This window comes from Capra hircus, chromosome 7 (genome assembly GCF_001704415.2).
Source record: "Capra hircus breed San Clemente chromosome 7, ASM170441v1, whole genome shotgun sequence".
Lineage (NCBI taxonomy): Eukaryota > Metazoa > Chordata > Mammalia > Artiodactyla > Bovidae > Capra > Capra hircus.
The window spans coordinates 72140287-72166804 of record NC_030814.1 but is presented as its reverse complement, the minus strand read 5'-3'; the positions used below and the strand labels follow the sequence as shown (position 1 = coordinate 72166804).

The 26518-nt window shown below is 40.1% G+C and overlaps 1 protein-coding gene and 1 pseudogene across 2 annotated transcripts in view; both read right to left on the bottom strand.

The window, feature by feature from the left end:
* Window positions 1-26518, bottom strand: part of UIMC1 (ubiquitin interaction motif containing 1) — a 133296-nt gene that overhangs the window by 74767 nt on the left and 32011 nt on the right. For both annotated transcript variants that reach the window (XM_018050628.1, XM_018050629.1), the window contains exon 3: window positions 23522-23606. In XM_018050628.1, coding sequence (XP_017906117.1) covers window positions 23522-23606 — 85 coding nt within the window. The remainder of the gene's footprint in view (window positions 1-23521; window positions 23607-26518) is intronic.
* On the bottom strand, window positions 15478-16657 carry LOC102182691 (annotated as a pseudogene).

Here is a 26518-nt window from a genome sequence, read left to right as displayed (position 1 = left end):
CCCATGAATCACAGTACACCAGGCCTCCCTGTCCATCACCATCTCCCGGAGTTCACTCAAACTCATGTCCATCGAGTCCATGATGCCATCCAGCCATCTCATCCTCTGTTGTCCCCTTCTCCTGCCCCCAATCCCTCCCAGCATCAGAGTCTTTTCCAATGAGTCAACTCTTCGCATGAGGTGGCCAAAGTATTGGAGCCTCAGCTTTAGCATCATTCCTTCCAAAGAACACCCAGGACTGATCTCCTTTAGAATGGATTGGTTGGATCTTCTTGCAGTCCAAGGGACTCTCAAGAGTTTTCTCCAACACCACAGTTCAAAAGCATCAATTCTTCGGCACTCAGCTTTCTTCACAGTCCAACTCTCACATCTATACATGACCACTGGAAAAACCACAGCTTTGACTAGACGGATCCTTGTTGGCAAAGTAATGTCTCTGCTTTCCAATTTAACCCTTATCTCACACTATCACTTCATGGGAAATAGATGGGGAAACAGTGGAAACAGTGTCAGATTTTATTTTGGGGGGGCTCCAAAATCACTGCAGATGGTGACTGCAGCCATGAAATTAAAAGACGCTTACTCCTTGGAAGAAAACTTAGGACCAACCTAGATAGTATATTCAAAAGCAGAGACATTACTTTGCTGACTAAGGTCCATCTAGTCAAGGCTATGGTTTTTCCTGTGGTCATATATGGATTTGAGAGTTGGACTGTGAAGAAGGCTGAGCGCCAAAGAATTGATGCTTTTGAACTGTGGTGTTGGAGAAGACTCTTGAGAGTCCCTTGGACTGCAAGGAGATCCAACCAGTCCATTCTGAAGGAGATCAACCCTGGGATTTCTTTGGAAGGAATGATGCTAAAGCTGAGGCTCCAATACTTTGGCCACCTCATGCGAAGAGTTGACTCATTGGAAAAGACTCTGATGCTGGGAGGGATTGGGGGCAGGAGGAGAAGTGGACGACCGAGGATGAGATGGCTGGATGGCATCACGGACTCCGTGGATGTGAGTCTGAGTGAACTCCGGGAGATGGTGATGGGCAGGGAGGCCTGGCGTGCTGCGATTCATGGGGTTGCAAAGAGTCGGACACGACTGAGCGACTGAACTGAACTGAACTCAACTCAAAATGGAATACATATCTAGGTGTAAAAGCTAAAACTAAAAAAATCCTAAAAGAAAACACAGGTGAAAATCTTTGTAACCGAGGGGTAGTCAAATTTTGCTTAGATATGATACAGAAAGAAAAAACTAAATATAAAACTTATCTTTGTTACAAAAATAAAAAGTAAAAATTTTAAGTAAAAAAGAAAGAAAAGAAAAAGGTAAGTCACAAAATGGGAGAACATATTCGCAATATATATAATCTGACAAAAGACTTGTATCCAAAGTATATGAAATATCTATACTCCATAGTAAGAAAACAAGCCATCTAATTTTATCAATAATGAACAACAGATCTGAACAAATCCTTCACAAAAGAAAATTTTGGAATAATCATTAAGCATAAGAAAAGATCATTAATCATAAGGAAAATGCAAGTTAAAATGAGCTACCACTATATATCAATAAAATGGATAAAATGGAAGACTGACATTCTTATAACATGATTATTCATTGTCAATGAAATCACTAAGTCATCAAGAAAATGTTGATGTTGATTATATCCTTTGTGTTCAGTTTAAGAGAATCAAAACCATGTAATAATGCAAAATGAGTTCTTTGTAATATTCAGTCTTTTAAAGTATCTTGTATTCTCTAATTAAGAGTCCCTTGGACAGCAAGGAGATCAAACCAGTTAATCTTGAAGGAAATCAACTCTGAGTACTCATTAGAAGGACTAATGCTGAAGTTGAAGCTCCAGTATTTTGGTCACCTGATGCAAATAGTAGACTCATTGGAAAAGTCCTTGATGCTGGGAAAGACAGAGGGCAGAAGAAGAGGGAGTCAAATGATGAGATGGCTGGATGGCATCACCAACACAATGGACATGAACTTGGGCAAACTTCAGGAGATGGTGAGGGACAGGGAAGCATGGTGTGTGGCAGTCCATGCGGTCACAAAGAGTTGAACACGACTGAAAGACTGAACAACATATTTCCTAAAGATTCTGGAGAGAAGTAGGCTTTGCTATTACATTAACATGAAAACAAGAACTTAGTAAGGATTCTGTTCTCAACTACATAGACGGGAAGCTCCACAGCCAGACTGAGGAAGGAAATGAAAGTCCCTCAGTCATGTCTGACTCTTTGCAACCCCAAGGACTATATGTAGACGGCCAGGCTCCTCTGTCCATGGAATTCACCAGGCAATTCTATTGCTGTGGGTTGCCGTTCTCTTCTCCAGGGGATCTTCTCAACTCAGGGATCGAACCCAGGTCTCCCACGTTGCAGGCACATTCCTTACCATCTGAGCCACCAGGGAAGCCCCCACAGCCAGACTACCTGGGTTTAATTCTTGATTGCATGCCTTTTTAGTTGTAAAATTTTGAGCAGGTTATTTATCCTCTAAACCTGGATACTGGTGCTGGTCTCTGATCATCTCCCTCCCTCTTTTTTCTTTGTGTCTTTTAATCTGCATGACCATGTATCTAGAGTAAATATAAACATACTCTTAACATTAGAATTCTCATATAAATACTATGATTTAATAAAACTTGTTTTACTTCACACACAAGAAAAACAGAGATAATAGTATTTAAGTCTGTTACAATGGTTAAATAATACATGAAAAATATTTAGAATAGTACCTGGCACATAACAAGTGTCTAATAACTGTTTGTATCAATTAACAAATTATTTACTGTTATTACATTTTATTTAAAGAAATCCAAAACTTCAGATTATTGTCTTTCACTAACAATAACACCTGCCTTCCCAGGTGGCTCAGTGGTAAAGAATCCTCCTGCCAATGCAGGAGATGCAGGTCTGATTCCTGGGTCAGGAAGATGCCCTAGAGAAGGAAATAGCAACCCACTCCAGGATTCTTGCCTGGAAAATCCTAAGGACACAGGAGCCTGTAAGGCTATAGTCCATGGGGTCACAAAAGAGTCAGATACAACTAGCAACTAAACAACAAACAATAACATACAAGCACATAATCTGACAAAGCCACCACTACATATTTACTCTAACCACAATCAGAATTAAAAGGACATTCTTATTCACTAGTTACTGACTCTTATTTTTTATATAACCATGATCTGAGACTAGAGTCTAATAAACATCACTACTGACTAGGACATATTTTACCTAACCTCTCTACAATATAAGAACCCAACCATTAGAAGAAAGGGAGAAACAAACTGGAATTCCAGCCAGGAGGAAATGTCAGCAAGTGTCAACATTAGAATCTCTAAGTGAATTGGCTCAACTAGCTTATCAAATGATTCTGATTATGCTCTTCAAAATTTATGATCTCCCAACATTCAGGTTGGCCCACTGAGATGTGTAAACAGGCTGTCAACAATCCAAACAATCCAGAACACAAAAACAGATATAACCTGTAAAATTTGTGGTTATTTAAAAAGGTTGAGGGGCTTCCTGGTGGTCCAATGGTTAAGAATCCACCCTCCTATGCAGGAAATGGGGGTTTGATCCCTGACTGGGGAACTAAGACCCCACATGCCACAGGGCAACAACTCCATGTGCTGCAACCGCTAAGCCTGTGTGCTCTAGAGTCCATACAACAAAATTAGAGAAGCCTGTGCACTGCAATGAAGACCCAGCACGGCCTAAATAAATAAGTAAACCGAGAGAACAGAACAAATGTTCTGACAGAGCACATTTCATGTAACAACAAAAGATAAATTATCTTCCTGCCCAAATCTTTTCCTAAGAACTTTTTTTTTGCAAAACAGACAGAGCTCTGCAACTGTGATAAACTTAATATATCTACACATTGCCAGTTACAATTTAAGTTTATAAAACACTTTTGAAAGCATCAAGGCATTGTGTAGGCACCTGTATAGATATGCATTCTCAAACAAATTGATACCACTTCTGGGAGTTTATTCTGAACAATCACTGAAAAGAAAAACTGTTAGACACAAAAAGATGTTCATTACACTATAACCTGGGCTTCCCTGGTGGCTCAGTGGTATAAGAATGTGCCTGCAATGCAGGAGATTCGGGTTCAGTCCCTGGGTCGGGAAGATCCTGTGGAGAAGTAAATAGCAACCCACTCCAATATTCTTGCCTAGAGAATCCCACGGACAGAGGAGCACAGCAGGCTACAGTACACGGGGTCACAAAGAGTTGGACATGACTGAGCGGCTCACACACACACACACACACACACACACACTACTGAGCGGCACACACACACACACACACACACACTATAACCTACAAGGTGATTGACTTAAGTTTCCTAAAAACAAAGCCACTGTTAAGTTATATAAGGCATGTTAACTCAAGAGACTCCTATGTTATCAAAATACTAATCATGAAGATATATAAAAATGATAAAAGTCTATAAAAGCCATGTGAAAATATAATGGAAATTACAGAACCAATTTCTGACTCCACATGTAAGAAACCTGGAAGTAAGTCACTGCTTTGTCCTGAAGAGTAAAAAGCTATTAATAAAGCAACTGAAAAAATCAACAACTCTTCCTGTATCTGTGAGAAAGGAGGGCACAGGGCACATTGCTGCCCACAAGATGGAGAGACAAACAAGGGAATACAGTGAGTCATGGCTTATCAGAGCAGAGATTCAAGAGTAAAAACTAACACAGAAATCAGTGCCAAGAAAATCTGAACTGTAAGGGACAAATTGCTGGGGGCTTGGTGTGGACAAGTCTGGGAGTTAAAAATTCCAGGGAAACTCAGTCAAAGGGGGCCCACAGACTTGTAAGTTTTATTTCCAAGATTTTAACCAGATTCTCACAATAAATATAGGGAAAACTTCCTCTTAAATGTCCCAAACAGAGTAGGAGAGAGGAGCTATTTTGAAATTTATCAGGGCCCTCTGTTCTTTCCAGCAAGGCTTGCCCTAGTAGAAACTAAGTAATCAGTCTAGACTAACAGTATACCTGACGTGTGAGAAGGGACATACCAAACTCCAACCTACTCTAGCCATCCTCTCCCACCTAAAGAGGGAGGAAAAAATTAGAAACACTTGTGAAGTTCACAGACTGAAATAGTGAGACCTAATTAGGGAACTTCCCTGGTGGCTCAGATGGTAAGGAATCTGCCTCCAAGGCAGGAGACCCGGGATTGATCCCTGCATCAGGAAGATCCCCTGGAGAAGGAAATGGCAACCCATTCCAGTATTCTTGCCTGGGAAATCCCATGGACAGAAGAGCCTGGCAGGCTACAGTCCATGGAGTCGCAAAGAGTCGGACACAACTGAGAGACTTTCACTTCACAATCAGGGAACTATGAATACTTCCCTTATTAGCCACACCTAACACCACATTTCTAAAGGCCTATTTAGAGTAGTTTCTTTTACCTGGTACATCGTGTCCAACTATCAAGAAAACATTACAAGTCACACTAAAAGGCAAAAACTACTATTTGAAAAGATAGACTATGCATCAGAATCAGACATGGTGCTAATGTTGGAATTATCAAGCTAGAAATTTAAAACAATTATGATTAATATAAGGCCTTTAAAGGATAAATTAGAGCACAAACAAGGTCAGATGGGAAATGTAAATAGAGAGATGGAAATCCTAAGAAAGAAACAAAAAGAAATACTAAAGATTAAAAACACTAACAGAAATGAAGACTGCTTTGATGGGTTTATCAGTAGACTGGACACAACTGTAAAAAAGAATCTGAGCTTGAAGACATGTTAATTGAAACCACCAAAACTAAAACATAAAGAGAACAAAGACTGAAAAGAATAAGACAATATTCAAGGACTGTGGAACAACTACAAAAACATAATGCAACTGCCAGAAGGATGAGAAAAATAGAAGCGAAAGAATTATGTGAAATAATAATGACTCAGAATTTCCCCAAATTAAGGTCAGATACTAAACCACAGATCCAGGAAGCTTAAGGAACACTAAACAGGGAGATCCCGCAAGATAGCAGAGTAAAATACAGAGTCCACCTTCCTCCCCACAAATATCTCAAAAACATATCTGCGTATGGAACAACTCCTACAGAACACCTTCTGAAAGCTGGCAAGACCCCAGACTTCCAAAAAGGCAAACCAATCTCCACAGAATGAGGTAGGGGAAAAGCAGTAAGAGAAAAATGAGACAAAGGATTTGGGATGGGGACCTACACCTTGGTGAGGGAGCCATGAAGAAGAAAAAGTTCTGCACACTTGGAAACCCCCTCACTGCAGGGTTGGGGAAGAGCTTTGGAACCACAGAGGGGAATGCAGCAACATGTGCTCAGAAGGTAAAATGGAGAGAAATCACCACAGAGATTGTTGCTGACCAGCACTTACCAGGCAAGATGCTGTTGGCACGCCCTGGTGCAGCCAGTATGGGCTGGGTGCTGAGGGCTTTGGGGGCTGGACCCTAGGGAGAGGACTGGGGTTGACTGCTGTGAAGATACTCTGAAGTGGCTAGTATAACACAGCTGAGGGACTCTAGGGAGTTGGGCCTGACAGAGAGACAGGAGATCATTGCTGTGGGGATCCTCAAAAACTGTGCACTCAACTGACAACAGGACCCAGCCTTCAAGAGTGCCATAGGTGCGACAAGCCCCAGCTATGGACTGCGACCCCAGAGGCAGATGCGCTGGCCAGCCACCACCAAAGCCAGCACAAGTGCCAGAGGTGGCAGGAGTCGCAAATGCAACTTATGATCCCAGAGAGAGGTACTCAGGCCAACTGGCCACCGTCAAAGCCAGGGCAAGACAATAGTCAGGGAACAAACTGCCACTGCAGTCCCAACCCCAAGGTAGCAGCTGCCACCAAGCTGTCAGCAGGCAGAGGTCACAGTCCACACCTTCCTGTGAACTTATGTGGCTTGGCTCTAACAAGGGACACACAACCAGGGACCAACTACCCTTCAGTTCAGTTCAGTCGCTCAGTCGTGTCCGATTCTTTGTGACCGCATCAACTGCAGCACACCAGGCCTCTCTGTCCATCACAAACTCCCAGAGTCCACCCAAACCCATGTCCATCGAGCCGGTGATGCCATCTAACCATCTCATCCTCTGTCGTCCCCTTCTCCTCCAGCCCTCAATCATTCTCAGCATCAGGGTCTTTTCAAGTGAGTCAGCTCTTCGTATCAGGTGGCCAAAGTATTGGAGTTTCAGCTTCAACATTAGTCCTTCCAATGAACACCCAGAACTAATCTCCCTTAAGATGTACTGGTTGGATCTCCTTGCAGTCCACGGGACTCTCAAGAGTCTTCTCCAATACAACAGTTCAAAAGCATCAATTATTGGGCACTCAGCTTTCTCACATCCATACATAACCACTGGAAAAACCGTAGCCTTAACTAGATGGACCTTTGTTGGCAAACTAGTATCTCTGCCTTTCAACATGCTGTCTAGGATGGTCATAACTTTCACTCCAAGGAGCAAGCGTCTTTTAATTTCATGGCTGCAATCTCCATCTGCAGTGATTTTGGAGCCCAGAAAAATAAAAGTCTGACACTGTTTCCCCATCTATTTCCCATAAACTGATGGGACCAGATGTCATGAACTTTGTTTTCTGAATGTTGAGCTTTAAGCCAACTTTTTCACTCTTCTCTTTCACTGTCATCAAGACGCTCTTTAGTTCTTCAATTTCTGCCATAAGGGTGGTGTCATCTGCATATCTGAGGTTATTGATATTTCTCCCAGCAAACTTGATTCCAGCTTGTGCTTCCTCCAGCCCAGCGTTTCTCATGATGTACTCTGCATAGAAGTTAAATAAGCAGGGTGACAATATACAGCCTTGACATACTCCTTTTCCTATTTGGAACCAGTCTGTTTTTCCATGTCCAGTTCTAACTGTTGCTTCCTGACCTGCATACAGATTTCTCAAGAGGCAGGTCAGGTGGTCTGGTATTCCCAACTCTTTCAGAATCTTCCACAGTTTATTGCGATCCACACAGTCAAAGGCTTTGGCATAGTCAATAAAGCAGAAATAGATGTTTTTCTGGAACTCTCTTGCTTTTTCCATGATCCAGCGGATGTTGGCAATTTGATCTCTGGTTCCTCTGCCTTTTCTAAAACCAGCTTGAACATCTGGAAGTTCACAGTTCACATATTGCTGAAGCCTGGCTTGGAGAATTTTAAGCACTGCTTTACTAGCGTGTGAGATGAGTACAATTGTGTGGTAGTCTGAGCATTCTTTGGCATTACCTTTGTGTGGGACTGGAATGAAAACTGACCTTTTCCAGTCCTGTGGCCACTGCTGAGTTTTCCAAATTTGCTGGCATATTGAGTGCGGCACTTTTATAGCATCATCTTTCAGGATTTGAAATAGTTCAACTGGAATTCCATCATCTCCAATAGCTTTGTTCATAGTGATGCTTCCTAAGGCCCACTTGGCTTCACATTCCAGGATGTCTGGCCCTAGGGGAGTGTATGAACCACCTTAGACTATAGCAACTTTTCAGAGGCCTCTGCTGAAGCAGGTACTCCCCACACACCCCAATTGTGTCTGCTATACCTCTCCATCTCCCCAGCCTGACTGAGAGGTAAGCCATAATAAGCTGCTATTTTCACCCCATCTTGTATTGGCAAGGAACAGACACCAGAGGGTTGCCTGCAAGCAGCTGTTACTGGTATTCAGTCACTAAGCTGTGTCTGACTCTTTGTGACTCCATGCACTGTAGCATGCCAGGCTCCTTTGTCCTCCACTATCTCCTGGAGGTTGCTCAAATTCATGTCCATTGAGTCAGTGATGTTATCTAACCATCTCATACTCTGTTGCCCCTTCTCCTTTTGCCTTCAATCTTTCCCAGCACCAAGATCTTTTCCAATGGATTGGTTCTTCTCATCAAGTGGCCAAAGTATTGAAGCTTCAACAGAGGTAGGACCAAAACCAAAGCTAAGCTCCAGGGACTATGTGACCAAAGAAGAAGGGAAGGCACTCTCGCAGCTACAGGATACCCAGCTGTGGATGTGACTGGTGATAGAAGCAAGATTCGATGATGTAAAGAGCAACATTGCATAGGAACCTGGAATGTCAGGTCCATGAATCAAGGCAAATTGGAAGTGGTCAAACAAGAGATGGCAAGGGTGAACATCGACATTCTAGGAATCAGCAAACTAAAATGGACTGGAATGGGTGAATTTAACTCAGATGACCATTATATCTACTACTATGGGCAGGAATCCCTCAGAAGAAATGGAGTAGTCATCATGGTCAACAAAAGAGTCCGAAATGCAGTACTGGGATGCAATCTCAAAAATGACAGAATGATCTCTGTTCGTCTCCAAGGCAAACCATTCAATATCACAGTTATCCAAGTCTATGCCCCAACCAGTAACGCTGAAGAAACTGAAGGTTGAATGGTTCTATGAAGACCTACAAGACCTTTTAGAACTAACACTCAAAAACGATGTCCTTTTCATTATAGGGGACTGGAAGCAAAAGTAGGAAGTCAATAAACACCTGGAGTAACGCAAATTTGGCCTTGGAATGCAGAATGAAGCAGGGCAAAGACTAATAGAGTTTTGCCAAGAAAATGCACTGGTCATAGCAAACGCCCTCTTCCAACAACACAAGAGAAGACTCTACACATGGACATCACCAGATGGTCAACACTGAAATCAGATTGATTATATTCTTTGCAGCCAAAGATGGAGAAGCAGTCAACAGCAGGATACAGTCAACAAAAACAAGACCAGGAGCTGACTGTGCCTCAGATCATGAACTCCTTATTACCAAATTCAGATTCAAATTGAAGAAACTAGGGAAAACCACTAGACCATTCAGGTATGACCTAAATCAAATCCCTTATGATTATACAGTAGAAGTGAGAAATAGATTTAAGGGCCTAGATCTGATAGATAGAGTGCCTGATGAACTATGGAATGAAGTTCACGACACTGTACAGGAGATAGGGATCAAGACCATCCCCATGGAAAAGAAATGCAAAAAAGCAAAATGGCTGTCTGGGGAGGCCTTACAAATAGCTGTGAAAAGAAGAGAGGTGAAAAGCAAAGGAGAAAAGGAAAGATATAAGCATCTGAATGCAGAGTTCCAAAGAATAGCAAGAAGGGATAAGAAAGCCTTCTTCAGCGATCAATGCAAAGAAATGGAGGAAAACAACAGAATGGGAAAGACTAGAGATCTCTTCAAGAAAATTAGGGATACCAAGGGAACATTTCATGCAAAGATGGGCTCGATAAAGGACAGAAACGGTACGGACCTAACAGAAGCAGAAGATATTAAGAAGAGGTGGCAAGAATACACGAAAGAACTGTACAAAAAAGATCTTCACGACCCAGATAATCATGATGATGTGATCACTAATCTAGAGTCAGACATCTTGGAATGTGAAGTCAAGTGGGCCTTAGAAAGCATCACTACGAACAAAGCTAGTGGAGGTGATGGCATTCCAGTGGAGCTGTTTCAAATCCTGAAAGATGATGCTGTGAAAGTGCTGCACTCAATATGCCAGCAAATTTGGAAAACTCAGCAGTGGCCTCAGGACTGGAAAAGGTCAGTTTTCATTCCAATCCCAAAGAAAGGCAATGCAAAGGATCGCTCAAACTACCGCACAATTGCACTCATCTCACATGCTAGTAAAGTAATGCTCAAAATTCTCCAAGCCAGGCTTCAGCAGAACGTGAACCGTGAACTTCCAGGTGTTCATGCTGGTTTTAGAAAAGGCAGAGGAACCAGAGATCAAATTGCCAACATCCGCTGGATCATGGAAAAAGCAAGAGAGTTCCAGAAAAACATCTATTTCTGCTTTATTGACTATGCCAAAGCCTTTGACTGTGTGGATCACAATAAACTGTGGAAGATTCTGAGAGAGATGGGAATACCAGACCACCTGATCTGCCTCTTGAGAAACCTGTATGCAGGTCAGGAAGCAACAGTTAGAACTGGACATGGAACAACAGACTGGTTCCAAATAGGAAAAGGAGTATGTCAAGGCTGTATATTGTCACCCTGCTTATTTAACTTCTATGCAGAGTACATCATGAGAAATGCTGGGCTGGAAGAAACACAAGCTGGAATCAAGTTTGCTGGGAGAAATATCAATAACCTCAGATATGCAGATGACACCACCCTTATGGCAGAAAGTGAAGAGGAGCTAAAAAGCTTCTTGATGACAGTGAAAGAGAAGAGTGAAAAAGTTGGCTTAAAGCTTAACATTCAGAAAACTAAGATCATGGCATCCGGTCCCATCACTTCATGGGAAATAGATGAAGAAACAGTAGAAACATGTCAGACTTTATTTTTGGGGCTCCAAAATCACTGCAGATGGTGACTGCATCCATGAAATTAAAAGACGCTTACTCCTTGGAAGAAAACTTAGGACCAACCTAGATAGTATATTCAAAAGCAGAGACATTACTTTGCCGACTAAGGTCCATCTAGTCAAGGCTATGGTTTTTCCTGTGGTCATGTATGGATGTGAGGGTTGGACTGTGAAGAAGGCTGAGCACTGAAGAATTGATGCTTTTGAACTGTGGTATTGGAGAAGACTCTTGAGAGTCCCTTGGACTGCAAGGAGATCCAACCAGTCCATTCTGAAGGAGATCAAACCTGGGATTTCTTTGGAAGGAATGATGCTAAAGCTGAAGCTCCAGTACTCTGGCCAGCTCATGCGAAGAGTTGACTCATTGGAAAAGACTCTGATGCTGGGAGGGATTGGGGGCAAGAGGAGAAGGGGACGACCGAGGATGAGATGGCTGGATGGCATCACGGACTCCATGGACGTGAGTCTGAGTGAACTCTGGGAGATGGTGATGGGTAGGGAGGCCTGGCGTGCTGCGATTCATGGGGTTGCAAAGAGTCGGACACGACTGAGCTACTGAACTGAACTGAACTGAACTGATCAGCCTGAGACTGTGGACTTTGGAGCAATTGTATGTCAACAAAATGGACAAATCTGGAAGAAATGGACAAATTCTTAAAAAAGCATAACCTTCCAGGACTGAACCAGGAAGAAACAGGAAATATGAACAGACCAATCACAGGCACTGAAATCAAAACTACAATAAAAAATCTTCCAACAAACAAAAGCCCAGGATCAGATGGCTTCACAGGTGAATTCTCCTGAACATTTAGAGAAGAGTTAACATCTATCCTCCTCAAATTCTTCCAGAACACTGCAGAAGAAGAGAAACTCCCAAACTCATTCCATAAGGCCACCATCACCCTGATAACAAAACCAGATGAAGACATCACAAAAAAGACAATTACAGGCCAATATCACTGACAAACACAGATGAAAAAATCCAAAACAAAATTTTAGCAAACAGAACCCAACAACATAGTAAAAGGATCATACACCATGATCAAGTGGGGTTTATCCTGCCATAAAAAAATTAGGGTTAGGGTTAGAGGCTTCTCCAATATACACAAGTCAATGTGATGTACCATATTAACAAACTGAAAGATAAAAAGCATAACATCGTCTCAATAGATGCAGAGGAAGCTTTTAACAAAATTCAACACTCACTTATAATTAAAAACTCTCCAGAAAGTAGGCACAGAAGGAACCTACCTAAACATAATAAAGGCCATATACAACAAACCCACAGAAAACATTCTCACTGTTTAAAAACTAAAAGTATTTCCACTAAGATTAGGAAGAAGCCAAGGGTAATCACTCCCACCATTATTAGTCATTATAGTTTTGGAAGTCCCAGTAACAGCAATCAGAAAAAAAATAAAAACCATCTAGATTGGAGAAGAAAAAAAAAAACTCTCACTATTTGAAGATAATATGGTATTATACATAGAAAACCCTAAAGATGCCACCAGAGAATTACTAGAGCTAATCAATGAATATAGTAAAGTCACAGGATATAAAACACACAGAAATCCCTTGCATTCCTATACACTAACAATAAAAAATAAGAAAGAAAAGTTAAAGAAACAATTCCATTAACTATTGCAACAAAAAGAATAAAATACCTAAGAGTAAACCTACCTAAAGAGACAAAAGACCTCTATGCATAAAACTATAAGACATGATGAAAGAAATCAAAGATGACACAAACAAATGGAGAGATATAACATGTTCTTAGATTGGAAGAATTAATATTATGATAATACTACCCAAAGCAATCTACAGATTCAATGTAATCCCTATCCAACTACCAATGACATTTTTCACAGAACTAGAACAGAAAATTTCACAATCTGTATGGAAACACAAAATACCCCAAACAGCCAAAGCAATCTTGAGAAAAACATACCTGGAGAAATCAACTTTCCTACCTTCAGACTATACTACAAAGCTACAGTCATCAATACAGTATGGTACTGGCACAAAAACAGAAATACAGACCAATGGAACACGATAAAAAGCCCAGAGATAAACCCACACACCTATGGGCACCTTATCTTTGACAAAGGAGGCAGGAATATATACAATGGAGAAAAGACAGCCTCTTCAATAAGTGGTGCTGGGAAAACTGGACAGCTACATGTGAAAGAATGAAACTAGAACACTTCCTAATATCATACACAAAATAAACTCAAAATGGATCAAAGATTTAAATGTAAGGCCAGAAACTATAAAGTTCTTGGAGAAAAACATAGGCAGTATATTCTTCAACACAAATTATAGCAAGATACTATTTGACTCACCTCCTAGAGTAATGGAAATAAAAATAAAAATAATCAATGAGACCTAATTAAAATTAAAAGCTTTTGCACAAGAAAGGAAAGGTTGAACAATTTTAAAAGACAACCCTCAGAATGGGAGAAAATAACTGCAAATGAAGCAACTGACAAAGGATTAATCTCCAAAATATATATGCAACTCATACAGCTCAATATCAAAAAATGAACAGCCCAATCAAAAAATGAGCAGCAGAAACAGATATTTCTTCAAAGAAGACATACAGATAGCTAATAAACACATGAAAAAATTGCTCAACATCACTTAGAGAAATGCAAATCGAAACTACAATGAGGTATCACTTCATACCAGTCAGAATGACCATCAACAGAAAAACTACAAACAATAAATGCTGGAGAGGATGTGGACAAAATGGAATCCTACTGCCCTTTTGGTGGGAATGTAAATTGGTACGGCCACTATGGAGAACAGTATGGAGATTCCTTAACAAACTAGTAATAAAACTACTATATGACCCAGTAATCCCACTACTGGGCAAATACTCTGAGAAAACCACAATTCAAAAAGACACAAGCACTCCAGTGTTCACTGCAGCACTACTGACAATAGCCAGGACAGGGAAGCAACCTAGATGTCCATCAACAGATGAATGGATAAAGAAGTCGTGGCACATATATACAATGACATAATACTCAGCCATAAAAAGTAATGAATTTGAGTCAGTTGTACTGAGGTGGACGAACCTAGAGCATGTTACACAGAGTGAAGTAAGTCAGAAAGAGAAAAACTAATACCGTATATTAACACATACAGATGGAATCTAGAAAAATAGTACTGGTGAACTTTTTTATTTATTCTCTATGCAGACATAGAGAATGGTCTGGTGGACACAGAGGGGGACGGACAGGGTAGGACAAATTGAAAAAGTATCACTGACATATATACACTATGCTTATTCACACGGTCCTGTCCAACTCTTTGCAACCCCATGGACTATAGACTGCCCAGCTCCTCTGTCCATGGGGATTCTCCAGGTGAGAATACTGGAGTGGGTTGCCATGCCCTCCTCTAAGGGATCTTCCCAACCCAGGGATGGAACCCTGGCCTCCCGCATTGCAGGCAGATTCTTTACCGTGTGAGCCACTAGGGAAGCCCATGAATACAGGAGTGGGTAGCCTACCCCTTTTTACACTATCAAGTGTAAAACACGTACTAGAGGGAAGCTGCTGTATAACACAGGGAGCCCAGCCTAGCACTCTGTGATAATCTATAGGGGTGGAATGGGTAGGGAGAGACTCAAGAGGAGATATATAGATAGATAGATAAGAATGTGACTGATTCATGTTGATGTACGGTAGAGACCAGCCCAACACTGTAAAGCAATTATCCTTCAATTAAAAAAAAAACACCAACCAGCAAAAATGCACCCCCAAAACTATACCAAGGCATATAGTTTTCAAACTGCTGAAAATCCAAGATAAAGTGCTGAAAAAAGCCATAGGGGAAAAACACCTTACCTATAGAGCAACAAAGATAAGAGTTACATCTGACTTCTCAGAAACCACGCAAGCAATAGGAAAGTAGAGTAAAATATTGTTGAAAGATGTTCTTTAGACAGAAGGAATATTATCTAGGTCAAAAACTCAGATCTACATTAACAAAGGAAGAATACCAAAGAAAGAATAAGTGAAGACAAAATAAAAACTTTTATTTTTCTTATTCTTTGTTCATAGTCTTTAATTGAAATGACAACAAAGGAAATAGCTATTTAAAACAAAACCACACAGCTGCTTCAGCCTAAATTAAGAGGTGGCACCAGGTGTGGGGTTCACATTCTGGGTGGGCAACTGCAACGCAACCTCAATGATCTGGGGCTTGTCTATGATCCTGGCTGTGTGGTTACCCTTCTCCATAATCCCAATAATCCATACCTGTTGGCCTTCACCATATTTGGGGGACTTTATCTCTACACAGAACTGAGTTACTTGCTCACAAAGTAAACAGATCAGGAGGCCTCTTGACATCTCCGGACAGGTCCCATGCATAAGGCCAAACATGTTTCCACAGGCCTTGCTCACAGCTGCCATCTTGGCCAGGATAGGAAGGTTATGAATCACAAAAGACACCTTGTTTCTCTACTGTTTGGCCAGGTTTTGTGCATGGCCCAGAATCCCAAAGCCTGTGATGTTGGTGGCTGCATGGGCATTGAATGTACACACGAGTCCTGCCACTGTCCTGTTGAGCCTGGCCATGTTCATCATTGCCTCCTGGTACTCCAGCTCCACATCTTCCTGGGGAACCACTAGCTTGATTTTATTCCATTTATCAGGAATGTCCAGCCACTGGTGCATGGCCATGATCACTTGCATCCCCAAACGTTTTGTCAACACAAGCACACCCAGCACTGCATTATCTGGCATGACAAATTCGTTGGGGTGGCAGACAGCTGTATCCACAACAACCCATGGGTTTAACACAGGGGTTTAGCTCTCTTTGGCCACCCGTTATAGACGTTCCCACCTCCTCTGCTGCATCTTTAAAACCCTGTATATTTAGGGGCATTACTTTATCCCTTTCCCTGTTGGTCATTTTATGACTGATTCCAAGAAGCATCAGCATGTTGTCACATTCTGTGCCCCCCATGGCACAGAGGTCACTGAGGACATTGGCACAGGCTATCCTGCCCATCATATAAGGGTCAGCAACCATGGGCTAAATGTAATCTGCAATCTGAACCAAGGGAAGACTGCCATGCCTCAGAGGAAAGACACAAGTGTCCATCCCAATGCCAAGTCTTGGCACATCTGCTACAAGAAATTGCTCTTCTTCTTGGAAGTAGTTCTCCTGTAAGGACTCCAGTAATTTCTGCAGGACATCTTAGAGCCCTTTGAAGCTGGAGCCCTTCAGTTAAGTGAACCTAGTTAACCAGAAGCTGTTTTCCAATTCATAACTTTCCCAATTAAAGTACTCCCGCTCAGACATGGTTCTTGAGCCCACACACCTCACAGTTGGGCTCCTCCCCTCCCTCTCCTATGAGGCTGGTTTCTTTATAGATTCACCGGTTTGCTTTGCATCCTCTGCCTCCTCCCACAAACAGGACTCTGTCACTCCCACAATGTACTAGGCACGGTACCTTAACAAATTTAAAGCAAGAGAAATCATGCAATGTCTGCTCTCAGACCACAATGAAATTAAACTAGAAATCAATTAGAAAAATAACAGGAAAATCTCAAAATAAATGGAGATTAAACAACATACTTTAAATAACTCATGGCTCAAAGAAGAAATCTCAAGAGAAATATAAAAATACTTTGAATCAAATGAAAATGAAAACACAACTTATCAAAATTTCTGGGATGCAGCAAAAGCAATGCTTAGAGGGGATTTATAGCACTGAGTGCATACACTGGGAAAAAAGATCTAAAATCAATCATCTAACAGCACTGAGTGCATACACTGACAAAAAAAGATCTAAAATCAATCAACTAACCTTAGGGAACCAGGAAAAAAAAAAAAAAAAAACACAAGAGAGAGAGAGCAAATTAAATACAAAGTAAGCAGAAGAAAAAATAATAAAAACTACAGCAGAAATCAATGAAAGTGAAATTGAGAATTGAATGAGAAAATGAACCAAAATAAAAGCTGATGTATTTTTTAAAAAATCAATAAAATTGATAAACCACTAGCTAGGCTGACTAAACTAAGAGAGGACATAAATTTCTAGTACCAGAAATGAAAGAGGGGCCATCACTACAGACCTCTTGGAGATTAAAATAATAATAAAGGAATACTATGAACAACTTTCGGAAAAGGCAACGGCACCCCACTCCAGTACTCTTGCCTGGAAAATCCCATGGATGGAGAATCCTGGTGGGCTGCAGTCCATGGGGTCGCTCAGAGTTGGACACGACTCAGTGACTTCACTTTCACTTTTCACTTTCATGCATTGGAGAAGGAAATGGCAACCCACTCCAGTGTTCTTGCCTGGAGAATCCCAGGGACAGAGGAGCCTGGTGAGCTTGCTGTCTATGGGATCGCACAGAGTTGGACACGACTGAAGTGACTTAGCAGTAGCAGCAGTATGAACAACTCTATGTCCACAAATTTGATAACCTCAATGGAATAGACCAATTCTCTTGAAAGACACAATCTGCCAACACTCACATTAAAAAAAAAACAGTCTGACTATACCTATTAAAGAAACAGAATTCATAATTAACCTTGCACAACAAAAAACAACAGGCCCAGGTGGATTCACTAATAAATTCTACCAAATATTTAAGGAAGAAATTATACAAATTCTCTACAATCTCTTTCAGAGGATAGAAACAGAGGGAATACTACATAAGTTATTCCATGTGACCACATTAACCCTAACACTAAAACTAGACAAAAATGTTACAAGAAAAGTACAGACCAATATCTCTCATGAACACAGATGCAAAACTTAACAAAATATTAGCAAATTGAACCTAACAATACATAAAAAGAATTATACACCATGACCAAATGGAATTTATCCCAGATGTGCATGCTAGTCCAACATTCAAAAATTAATTAACATAATGCAATGCATAAACAGAATGAAAAAGAAAAATCACATGATCATATTCAATAGATTCAGAAAAAGCAGTGGATAAAATCACTCATCCATGATAAAACCTCTCGATAAATTAGGAATAGAGAATTTTCTCAACTTGATGGAGAATAATCTATAAAGAAAAACGTATAGCTAACATCATACTAAAAGGAAAAAACTCAAAGCTTTCCCATTATAAATAGGAAAAAGGCTACAATGGCCCTCTCATCACTCCTTTTCAACACTGTACTGGACATACCAGCTAACTCAATAAGACAAGAAAAGGAAATAAAAGGCATACAGACAAGGAAGAGAAAAAGTAAAACTGTCTTTGTTCACAAATCACACTATCATCTAAGTAGAAAATCCAACAAAATCAACAAAATTCCTAGAAGTAATTATACTAAGGTTCTGATATACAAGAACAGTAGTCAATCACATTCCATATACCAGAAATGGACAAGTGTAACTTGAAATCTGATGCTTTCCAGGTGGTGCAATGGTAAAGAATACATCTGCCACTGCAGCAGATGCAACAGACACAGGTTCAATCCCTGAGTCAGAAAGATCCCCTGGAGTAGGAAATGGCAACCCATTCTAACATTCTTGCCTAGAAAATTCCATCGACAAAGGAGCCTGGTAGGCTACAGTCCAGGGGTTGCAAAGAGTCAGGCACTACATGCACACATGAATTTGAAACTTAAAACACAATACCATTTACATTGGTAATAAAATAATGTACAAGATCTATATGAGGAGAGCTACAAAACTCTGATTAACAAAATCAAGTAAAAATTAACTAACTAAAGGGATTCCATATCATGGGACACAAAAACTTATATAATGTCAAGATATCAATTTTACAAACCTGATCTGTAGATTCAATATAATCGAAATCAAAATTCCAGCCATTTCGTACATACAAACAAACTTATTCTAAAGTTTATATGGAGAGAAGGAAATGGCAACCCACTCCAGTACGCACGCCTGGGTAATCCATGGACAGAGGAGCCTGGCAGGCTACAGTCCATGGAGTTGCAAAAAAGTCAGATACAACAGAACAACTAAACAACAACAACAAAAGCAAACCACCTACTCCAACCAGTGCTTGCCAGCCTGGGTCATCCCATGCCCCACACCCCCACCCACCAAACTAAACACTGGACTGAAATGAAAATACTGTTTTTGCTAAGACATCAATGAAACGATTTGGATTAAGTTGAGTGATTACATCAGAAGAAGGGTATGGTCATCTGGAGAGCTGGCCAGTCCTGGTACATGCTCTCTAGAGTCTGTTTGTCTCCCAAGAGAAATGTGGTCTCAGACAAAGGCACTGACCACTGCTCTGCCTCCATCAGGTCCACACACACATACATGTCAGCTTGAGATAAACTCATATCAAATACTTTCTTTCACTCACTGAACCTGAGTATGAGAATTAATAGTCCTTGTCTGAATAAAGACTCACCCACTTAGTGGTTGGATAATCTTACAAAAGTCACTTAATTGGTCTCAGCCTGTTTCTTCTTCTCTAAAATGGGGGATAATCTTAAGTAGAACTACCAGTTCTTAATGTTCAATAAATATTTATAAAGCCCCCACTATATGCCAAGTATATGGTTGAATTTTTTTTTAAGATTTTGCATGTAAAAAGAAGCTGATTCCAGTCTGGCCCAAAGTAAACCTAATTTTCACTAGTAAGAATGTGTCTCTTCCACATTCCATAGGCAATGTTCATTTGTCAGCCAACAGAAAACCATCAGCAGCAACTTTTGCCCCCAGAATAGTGATATTCTGTTTACAAAGTGTGGTCTTTTTTTTTTTTTTTTTCTTCTGTACTTAATAGAGCCTCATATAATATCAGAGCTGGAAAGAATCTTAAAAGTCATCCAGGCCAGCTTTCTGCCTACCTGGCCAGGTGGCCCACCCTATCTTTGGACAGCTCAGCTAGTAGACAATTCTTTCTTGAAATCAAATCATCTTCCCTGTGGTCTGTGTCCTAGTTCTGCTCTCTAAATCATCTCAGGAAAAAAGCTACATTTTTTCATCTCTCTTATAACAGTCCTTTTTGTGTATGTGGAGACCTCTCTCACTCCTTCGTCAGAAATAAATATTTTATTCAGGCTCAGATAAAAAGTAGTAACAACTACTTCAATCAATTTCTTTTCCACAGGAAACAGTGCCTTTATTAAGATGATGGGAATTGTCTGCCCACTTAAATCTTTACATATTTTATTGACTAATATAAATTAAGGCATTCAAAATGAAAAAAATAAAAGTTTATATGGAAAGGGCAAAAGATCTAGAATAGTCAACACAATACTGAAGGAAAGGAACAAAGCAGGAGGACTGATGCTACCTGACTTTAAAACCTACTACACATAAAGCTTCTTTACTGTCTGAGCTACTAGGTATCACCAGTGGTAAAGAACCCACCTGTCAAGGCAGATTTAAGAGACCTGCGTTGGACCCCTGGAGAAAAGCATGGCAATCCACTTCAGTATTCCTGCCTGGAGAAGCCCATGGACAGAGAAGCCTGGTGGGCTACAGTCCATGGGATCACAAAGTGTCAGACACAACTGAGTGACTAACACACAATCATAGTTGAGGCAGCAGATAGATGGGCCCCAGGTCAGCTATCTACAACTGGCCTCCTGTTCATATCTCCTAGGGCCGGTCATTCATTACCAGCCCCTGTTTACATTTCCTGAAGTAAGAGACAAATGGGCTCCAGGACTACAAATTTATGACTGGACTTCTGTCTATATTTTAAGATCTATACCTCAATATAAAAACCAACAAGAACAGGGTAAATAACTGGACATTGGGCAGTTTTAGGGCAGGGACAGAGTGGGACCAAAACCTGTTAAAAGATTAAGAGGTCACACACTCCCCCATCCTTAAGGAAAAGGAGACACTATGCATACGCAAAAATCCTTCATGGGGTCAAAAGGGCAGGGGACGCCAGACCAAGTAAGCCTTGCTACCCCCCTTCCATAAGCCTTTTCGGTGGGATCCATCTTAACTGAAAGGTCTGTGCACACCCAGGGGAGGGTTAGGACAGGTCAGGTGTGGAAAAAGAAACCAGATAAGTGGCTAAAGAAGACTAGGAAGAACTGTCCTATATAAATGACTTAACATTTTCTGTGCTCCTCACTATGGGGGACGCCCACACCCCTTCTCTCCAGGTGCATCTCTGCCTTGCTTCTATCTTAACTAAACAAACTGTTTCTCTGTGTGCTCCTCCCACTTGTTCTTATGCTATGTCTCTAATAATAAACTTTATACCTGCATTTACAGTTTTTGTCTCCATGATAAATGCATCTTTCACTGGGGGCAAAGATCTAGGAAAAAAATTAGCCTCTAGCCTTTGCTGGTCTGGATTCCTGGTTTTCGTCCACGTTGCCCAGGTTCAACTCCTGGGTAGGGAATTAAGACCTTACTTCATGCCACTGCACACTGCTGCCTCATGGAGATCACAGTGACAGCCACCTCTAGATACACCACAACGATTTAGCAATGACAACAATTATGGCTTATTTTATAAGGCTGAGAATTACACTTTAAATCACCTAAATTCAAATAAAACGTGAAAAAAATTCTGCTGTATCTTCAACGTTTTGTAATAATCTCAGCTAGTTAACATACATTTTAACAAGTTCACTGAAATACTTAAACATCTCACATGACATTAAAATGCAAAGTTATAGTCATTATTAAATAACTTCACAATTGAGTAACAAAGTGAGAAGAGAAAGAACTTCCAATAAATAATTTTTGTGATATTGTGATTTATAATAATATATACTGAATCTTGGCACCTGACACAGAGCTTCTAATAATCCTGGAATTTCCTAACAGCTCCTAACAACTGGAATTTCCTAAATGAAAAGAGCAATAAAGGTATCTTTTGTTATTCATAACAATTCCCTTTTAGGCACACCAGAGATTCTATTAATGAACTTACTTTTGGAAAGCCCCTAAGGATGGGGGCTGGTTGCCAGGGGAACCAACCAAGCTATTAGAGGATTAGAACTTTTATTCCAACTCCCCAACCTAAAGAGAAAGAAGAGCAACTGGCTGGAAGCTGGACCAATCACCAATGAACAATGATTTAATCAATCATACCTGTAAAATGAAGACTTCATAAAATACCTGAACTATAATGTTTGGTGAGCCTCCAGGTTGGTGAACATGTACAGGGACTGAGAAGGTGACATACCTGGGTAGGTCAAGGAGGTCCCAGGTCTCCTATATCTTGCCCTATATCTTCAATCTGACTGTTACTGAGTTACATCCTTTATAATGTAAGTGAAAGTGAAGTTGCTCAGTCATGTCCAACTCTTTGCGATCCCATGGATTGTAGACTACCAGGCTCCTCTGTCCACAGGACTCTCCAGGCAAGAATACTGGAGTGGGTTGCCATTTCCTTCTCCAGGAGATCTTCCCGACCCAGGGATTGAACCCAGGTCTCTGGCATTGTAGGCACACACTTTACAGTCTGAGCCACGAGGGAAGTCAATCTGGCTGTTACTAAGTTATATCCTTTATAATAAACCAGTCATCTAATAAGTAAACTGTTCCCTAAATTCTGAGAGCCATTTTGGCAAATTAATTGAACACAAAAAAGGGTCACAAGAACCTCTGATTTACAGCCAATGGGTCAGAAGCATAGGTAACAACCTGGACTTGCAATTGTCATCTAAAAGAAGGGGAAGTCATGCAGAACTAAGCCTTTAGCTTGTGGGATCTGACAGTGTCATATTTCCATAAACTATAGGGCACCCAGTGTCCAAAGAGTTGCAGAAGTGCTTTGTGTAGGGGAGAAAAAAAAACCTTACACATCTGATACCAGAATAAAGTGCTGAGAGTAAAGGAGACACACAGAATTTTAGTGATCAAAACAGTAACACCATTATTGGAGCCACTAAGTGATTTTCTACGTGTTATCTTCATTTTATTGATGAGGTAACAGCAGTAGGCTGTAGTGGCTTGCCTAAAGTCCACATAGTAAGTGGAAACAAGGATTCAAAACCAAGTGTGCCTAACTCTGAAAGGGTACATTCTTAATTTCAACATGCTGCCTTTAATAATCAATTTTATACACTCTAGGTAACTGTGATCCCACGAATTTTAATGGAATCCAGAATTAACAAGAACCACACACATTCTTATTCAGAGAAACCTCTTCTTAATGAAGAAACTAGTGTCAATTCTATGACTGTTGAAACTTCCAAACCATTCTCAACACAAAAATGAAAACATACGTGCAATTTTTCTTTTAGCCAAACACTTTGCTCTATTTGACAGTTTTGCCTTCGTTTTCTGCAATCCATTTTCCTCCTTTGGCTCCTGTTGCAAAACAAGAAACATGATCAGGTTGATTGCCATTAAAAGTAGTACTCTTTCTATCCTCCTCTACAGCTAACAGAGGCCACTAAACCTCTAAAGAATCAGTGTTTTTGTAAATGTTTTGTAACATTCTTTGTAAATGTTCAAAGAAAACATCAGAAACAGATCTTTATGGTAGAAAAAGAAAAATGTAGATTCAGAACCAATAAAAATAAAACACTGTAATATACAGATATAATTATGTCATAGTCAAGCTCGTATAAAAACTGGCCCATCTGTAAAATACCAGCAAGTATGCACCCAAGTTCAGAGAAACCTCGATTCAATGTTTCAAAGTCAGTAATAATGTTTAAGCCCAGTGCATACTCACTTCTTTTAAATCAGTACTTTAAAAAGCAACAGAACAACCAGGGAAAAGTATGTAACATATTCATCAGATAAAGGGCTAATTTTTCTTATATATAAAGAGCTCTTACAAATCAACACAAAGCACCCTCCCACAGGCAAAAAACATGTTAAGACACTTCATAGAAAAACATACCCAAAGAGCTTGTATGTATATGGAAATACAATTCACAACAATTATATAGGTATCTTTTTTTAATCTATACAAATAGTGAAAATGAAAACATTTCATAAAATATTTATTGTGAGGAAACAAGTACCATAGATTGGATAAAATGGATGCAAATCACTATTTTGTGCACCTGGAACTAATACAGTGTTTTGGGTAAATTATACTTCAATTACAGTGTGTGGGAGGTGGGGGGGGCAGAATGCATCAAAATGCTAATGGTGGTTATCTCTACAGGGTGGGGTTTGTGGGTGGTTGTCATTTTTTAGTTTAGGCTTTTATGTGTTTCTAACTGTCCACAATCAACAGGTATTGCCTGTAAAATTAAGATAAAAACAATAAATGTCATTAAAAATGAAAAAAAAAATACAGGTAAAGGTGATCCCATAAATATATAACTGGGATCTCTGAAGAAAAAAACAAACAATGAAACAAATTGACATTAAGATTATAATAAATAAAATTTACAAGGGAAAAAAGGCAGAGGATGAGATGGTTCGATGGCATCACCGACTCAATGGACATGAATTTGAGCAAGCTCTGGGAGTTGGTGATGGAAAGGGAAGCTTGGCAAGCTACACTCCATGGGGTCTCAAAGAGTCAGACATGACGGAGCAATTGAACTGAACTGACATATTGAAAGTTCACTCTGACCAGTTTCCTAACACATACATATAATATACATATCTCACCTTAAAGAAAAATTCTTGGCATTCATACTAACAAAAAGGACTAGTCACTTACCAAAAAAAGGAAAATAAATCAGACTTATCAAACATAACATACAAAGTAAAAATCAAGAAGGCAGCATTTTAAAGAAACTCAAGGGAAAAAAGAAAATTTTAAACCAAGGATGTTGGATCTCATTAAGCAGTCTTTCAGATATCAAGACTATAGAAAAACAGTATCAAAAACATAACAACTTAGGAAATAATCTAGTCACAAGACCTACTTGACAAATCTAGTAAAAATCAAGCACTATTCAACTAAAAAATGATTAGAAAAACCTGGCAAAAGAATTGATAGAAAATATTTAACATATTTAATTTTAGAACTAAGACTAAAACAGAAGTAGAGATAAGAACAGAATAAAACATGTAAATATTATATGCAGAAATGACACACCTAATAATTGAGAGAAATCAAAAATGGAAAGTAAAATAAGTTCATTTTCTATTGCATGCACTATAAGTGAAAGTCAAAGGATACTATTTACAACTGACAAACCAGACTACAGAGAGCTAAATTTAAAAAAAAAGAAGGAACTACGAAAAGCATTTCTATAAATTCAGATATAAAAAGGTATACCAAAATGTATGCCAAAAGCAGAGTCAAAAATCAAAGAATATAGAAAAAGAAATAAAATTAATTTAACAAAAAATTAAACTCAATGCTATGAGGCTGGGTTATAACAAAGTGATCCAGAATGGCTAAAAATGAAAGGTCTAGAAGATAACAGTAATTGTGTTTGCATGCTCAGTCACTTAGCTGTGTCTGACTCTTTGTGACCCTGTGGACTGTAGCCAGCCAGGCTCCTCTGTCTATGAGACTTTCCAGGCAAGAATACCGGAGTGGGTTGCCATTTCCTCCTCCAGGAGATCTTCCCAACCCAGGAATCTACCCTGCATCTCCTGCACTGGATTCTTTACCACTGAGCCACCTACCTAAATTGACTCTCTCCATATATCCTCCCAGAAAAAAACACAAAACCAATAGGGCTTCCCAGGTGGCACTAGTGGTAAAGAACCTGCCTGCTAATCCAGGAGACGCAGGAGACCTGGGTTCCATCCCTGGGTCAGGAAGATTCCCTGGAGGAGCAAATGGCAACCCACTCCAGTATTTTTGCCTGGAAAATCCCATGAACGGAGGAGCCTGATAGACTACAATCCATGGGGTTACAAAGAGTTGGACACGATTGAAGCAACTTAGCATGCAATAAGGACCAGAAATAATACCACCTATGACCAATGCCTTCAACATTATTAGGAGACAAATCATACCGCAGAATTCAAATAACCAGTGAGCAGAGAAACAGCAAATTCTAACAGAGTTCCCAGTGCTATTGCAAGTCTATGAGTAAATAGAACAAAGAAAGAGAAGGCTTAAGAGACTATATGAAAAACAAGAAAAAGAGATGAAAAACTTAAGAACACAGACAAAACCACCTTCAAAATTAGAATGTCTGACACTAAGACCAAACATTGGTCCAAGACGTCGTATTTCACATAATCAGCTACATTTTAAAGGGCTTGAAAGTGAAAGAAACAAAAGTGGCAACCTCAAAGACATACTGCCAATAGAAAAGAAGAAGATACACAAAGAAGAGATGGTACCCCCT